Here is a 5,227-nt window from a genome sequence, read left to right as displayed (position 1 = left end):
ACGAATTTTTTGTGTAAAAATGTCGATTTTTACTTTTGAATTGAATTTTGTCAACTTTTTGAAAATATTTATATATAAAAAAAAGTAAAACAACTTAACTTTTTCTAATGGTGATGCGTTTGTGTGTCACCGCACAGGACCGGACGCCCAGCTCCTCTCCGGAGGGAGCGCCCAACGCCCTCTCCTTCCTGGCCACCACCTGCAGCCAGGCCTGGCAGGTGGGCAGCACCATGGGCTCGGATGGGTCACAGTTTCCCTACGAAGGCACCGTCAGCTCCACCTCTGGAATGTTTCAGCTATGGAGCAACGAAATGGCCCCCAGCACTGCCCTCAGCACGCACCAGATGACTTTCACGGTGCCCAAGGTGCAGTTTCCTGGGCACATGCAGTCCGGCCTGGGTCACCACCATCATCATCACCACCACCATCCTCATCATCACCACCACGAGCTGCCTCTGACCCCACCGGCTGAACCTGCGTCCTCCTACTCCTTCGAACTGTCCCCTGTTAAGGTACTGTCTTCGCAGCCGCAGTCCAGCAGCCCCTACTACCCCCAACACAACGGCGTGGGGCAAAACTTCCCCAGCTTCCTGCAGAATTCCTCCGCCAGGCATCACCTTTCGGGCGGCCACGTGGAGGACGGTCAGCAGTGGTGGAGCCTCCCACAAACCAACAGCGCTCCAGGCAACCACCCCTTCTCCCTGGGCAGGCAGCTGGTTTTGGGTCACCAGCCGCAGATAGCCGCCCTCCTCCAGGGCACCTCCAAGGGTTTGCTGAGCTCCACGCGCCGCTGCCGGCGATGCAAATGTCCGAACTGCCAGACGAACAGCGGGGGGCTGGAGTTCGGCAAGAAGAGACTGCACATCTGCCACATTCCGGAGTGCGGCAAAGTGTACAAGAAGACGTCCCACCTGAAGGCGCACCTGCGCTGGCACGCCGGGGAGAGGCCCTTCATCTGCAATTGGCTCTTCTGCGGCAAGAGCTTCACGCGCTCGGACGAGCTGCAGCGGCACCTCCGCACGCACACCGGGGAGAAGAGGTTCGGGTGCCAGCAGTGCGGCAAGAGGTTCATGAGGAGCGACCACCTGTCCAAACACGTGAAAACCCACCAGAGCAGGAAGGGTCGGTCCGGGCAGCCCCCGCAGGGCACCGACCCGATGCTCGCTAGTATTAAAAGAGAGTGATCTGCTTCAAACAGATTAAAATAAATCAAGAAAATAAAAAAAATCTATAACTGTGGGAATCACATTTACTGCCATAGATTTGCACTACAGGGTAAGCGCTCCCTGAATTTTACTCTTCCTCGACAGAATCCTGCTTTTGAACTAACCTGGACTCTTGTGAAAAGACTTTGGCTGAGTGAAATTCTGATTGTTTTTGATCCTAAAGATGAAGCTTTTGCAGTGATATTGTGATAGTTCAGCGTGAAGGATTAAAGAGCCTTTGATATTCATTATGTAAATCTTATTTAAATTTCAACTGGTGTGAAAGTCTATTTTTTCAGACTTCATTGTGTAAATATTTGACTATGTTAAACAGCTGATGATAGGGTTCTCTACCTTAACATGTGCTCTAAAGAATTAAGTTGAATATAAATGTATGCCTTAGCTGAAAAACTGCAATTATCTCAGAAATTATTGGAGGGGGAAAAAATTGCAAATCGCAACTCGGTTTTCATTCAGGATTTGCCCAACTGACGCCCAGAAATTGTTTGGAAATCTTAACGCTTTGATTTGTCTGTTTTTAAGAGGCAAAGCAATAAAATACGCTGCAGATTAATCCTTTCAAACTTTAAATTGTTTGTAAAGTTATGTAAAACTATGCTAAACGACTTCATTTGGGTTTTGGCAGCATGTAAATTTGAATAAACACTGTCATGGAAAAAAAAAAAGAAAAGAAAAATAGCTTCTCATTGCATCATTCCTGTGTTTTGTGGAGTTTAACTTTCTCACCAGTTTTGTCCATTCGGAGAGATCTAGCATTTTGTTTCAATGGTAATTTGATTGCTTTTAGAATACAACTGCTGTCCATTGTGATGCCAGTGTGAAGGAAGAAGCCCCTAAAAAGCACCCAACATGGTGGGGCTGTTCAAAGATTTTCACACCTCAAAGTAAATACTCATGCCATTGATGTGGGGGGGGGGGCGCGTTTGTGCCGCCCGCTGCAATCAAGTTCACAGTCATATGGCTTTTTAATGAGTGTTTTCTTTTTGTTTTTTTTTTTCCAATAGAGAGGATTGAGTCAACAGCTGCATCACAGGGGCAGTGAAGAGGAATTCCCTGTGAATGGGACCCCTGTTGCCAGAGACCCCTCTGTGGTGACAGGAACTCCCTTTGATTTTGCACCCTTGTGAAAGTTAATACGCCCCCTCCCCTCCTCTCCCACCCAAGACCTCCATATATCACGGCCGTGTTACGACAGGCTCTGCTTTTACAGCCTAGAATGAGGCTTTATTCAGATGGCCAGCCAACCAGATGTCTGATCATCCAGGGGTTTCTTCTCTTTGTCTCAACTTCCTCTGAAGCGAAAATAAGAGAAATATGATGTCTTTGTCGGGGTCCCACAGTGGAGGCCGAGTCATTCCAAAACGACGTGTGTACTTTATTGCTGCGCCATTGGTTTATTTTCATGAAATCAGAGTGACAATCACCAGTGCAGGTTATCTTATTTGGCCCCCCACGGCCAAATAAGATAACCTGAAATTTATTCCAGGAAAAAAAAGCCCTGGCATGTAGTTAAATCGATTATATGAGTGAGTGAAAAACACTTCTTTTTCTTTAGCTCCAATCATCTCTCAGGTTAAACTCCTTAACGGTTCATATGTTAACCATACGTTAAGATGCTTTTCACTTCAGGAAAATGTTCTCCTCAGAAACGAATTTGCCTACCTACCCAGTTGTTTCTTGTGCTTGTTTGTACAGCGGGATCCAAAACCAGACCGTTTGCGTACATCATGTCCCCTGATTCTGAGCCGCTTCTCCTCCTGCAGGAGTGCTGGTCAAATATATTCGGACATAGATCTACATCCACTGCAGCAGCAGAGTCCACAATGTGACTGAGAGCAGTGCGGTCAGACTAGTGCTGCACAGATATCAAAAGTCAAGTGCTGTCAATCCAAACATTGTGGAAATTAGCTCTATTTCTATTAATGAAAGCAGTAATTTCCAGCAATGACAACATAACTGATGGTAATGTCACGGTGACGACATTTTAAAAGTTATTTAGAGTCATTCCAGTCACTGCAACAGAAACTCACAGCCGATGTGGACACGTAGAGTTTTTGCAACATTCAGTCTGCAGAACTTGTTGCTGATGCAAATCTGACCAGCTGATTTTATTAATGTCTTTGACAGGTAAAACTCTGAACAGACGAGATCAAACACTGAAGCGGAGATAGCAGCACTTAGAAAAGCCATTTTTAAGGGATAGCATTAATTAGCAAATATCTGTGAATGTTACAACACGCCAGATGTGTATAAAAACACATTTGAGTTCACAAGTAAACAAAAAAATAAAAATTGCAAAAATGTTGCGAGACAAAATCCTTGTATTATTTTTGGAAGAAACTGAAGAGACCGGGACACATAAACCCACACATTTTGCTCAGTTTCAAAAAAGACACTTTTATTTTATATGATACAACTCTTTCTAGTCGCTCAAATGTGACATCAACCAGCCTTCTCTCTGCGTTACACCTGTTACTTTTGGTTCTCTGTAGAGGTATTCCTTTGTGTGTTTCATGCAAAACTGACTGATCAGTCATTCCAACGAGAGCTCTGTAAAATAAACTGAAGTTAAAATCAGCTAAAGTCCTATCTTTCTGGATTGTTTTGTTTTCAAAGTGAATGATAGTGGTAGTTTGTTTTGTTGTTTTTGTGAAAGGATTTCCAAGTATCTTGGACGTGAGCTCTGAAATGTGAGGCCTTTTGATCTTTGGTGCAGCTGTACGATCTAACTGAACTGGAGGCGAAAGTCTTTAGGGACCCCTAGTGGCCACAAGTACGAGAGGTCTTCTCCTTTTGCAACTCCTGTGTTTTAAAATGCTAACAGTAATTAATATCCTTGATTCTTTTTTTTCTTTTTTTTTGAACAAGGAATGGCAAGCCGAACCCTATAGTAAGGACACAAAACATCCTAATTGCTGAGCTGCTGTTGTTTTTGGCACTTTTTAGGAAGAAGAATCATGCAAACAACCAGCTGCGTTGATGAGAGTTCTTGGCATCCCAGGGTCATAGTTCATCCTTCGAGTGGCTGTGTTAAAGTACTTTTTCTTTATGGTATGTACAGTATATGATCCATGAGGGCAAAAGTTATAGAACGAGGATCTTGACATGACAAGAATTGACTTATAGTATAACTTACTTTTTCTTTTTTTTAAAAATCAATTCTTATTTAAGGATAAGAAAAGATAGGCGTAATGTGCTCAAGTCAGTGACCTAGAAGATGATGCATGCAGCACTTTGGGTGAGTCTGTATGGATGCGTTTTTTCATCTCTTGAGGAGTTGCCCAAAGAGGGGAAAAAGAAGTATGGGCTGACGTCATACCCACAGAGAACCTCCAGAGGGCTCCCTCATGCCTTCTTGTCCAGATCAAAGGGAGGCCGGTCAAACAGAATATTGGAGCACGCAGGGCACCGCGCCCCTCAACACTGTTGCAACAAAGAAAGTTCCTCACTTTTCAATGAAATTTGAGTTAATAAAGTTCTTGCGATGACCCCGTCAAATGTTCCGGCTTTCCCGTTCTTGTTACCATAAACAGCAAACTCAGGTGTCAGCAGGAAAATAAAATCTAAAAATTTTTTTTATATAAACGGGGTTGTCTCCTTTGTAGGGTATCAGAATAAAACTTAAAGAAATTTGCCAGAGGAAACGAGAAGAGGCGCTCCTTGCCCGTTCTCATGCACACCCACATATCCACAAGTCATTTTTCACAGACACACATTCAGGCACACACTTAGCTCCAGTGATTGCCCCAATTAGGAATGGAATCATCCAAGATTTCGCTCCATCCCTTTCAAAGAGAGGAATACAAACTCTTCAAAAGAAAACAAACAAACAAAAAAAAAAGAAAACAGAAGGTAGAAAGCAGAAATTGTCATATCACGGAGTGTTTTATAATTCTGAGCCTAGCAGCATCGCGCTGGATGCTCTCGCTGTTCACTGGAGGTGATCAAGGCCACATCACCTCCCTTTTAAGTGGCTCTCTAAAAGGGAGCCAAGCAGTTTA

At 44.0% G+C, this 5,227-nt stretch overlaps 1 protein-coding gene across 1 annotated transcript in view; it reads left to right on the top strand.

Moving 5' to 3' along the window:
- sp5l (Sp5 transcription factor-like) overlaps positions 1 to 5,067 on the top strand; it is a 6,072-nt gene extending 1,005 nt beyond the window's left edge. Inside the window, exon 2 of the mRNA XM_008413655.2 lies at positions 138 to 5,067. Within this exon, the coding sequence (XP_008411877.1) occupies positions 138 to 1,184 (1,047 nt within the window). The 3' untranslated portion in view covers positions 1,185 to 5,067. The remainder of the gene's footprint in view (positions 1 to 137) is intronic.
- Positions 5,068 to 5,227: the final 160 nt, after the last annotated feature.

Source organism: Poecilia reticulata, linkage group LG7 (genome assembly GCF_000633615.1).
Source record: "Poecilia reticulata strain Guanapo linkage group LG7, Guppy_female_1.0+MT, whole genome shotgun sequence".
NCBI lineage: Eukaryota > Metazoa > Chordata > Actinopteri > Cyprinodontiformes > Poeciliidae > Poecilia > Poecilia reticulata.
The sequence above is the reverse complement of the archived record's forward strand: the minus strand, read 5'-3'. Positions and strand labels throughout refer to the sequence as shown.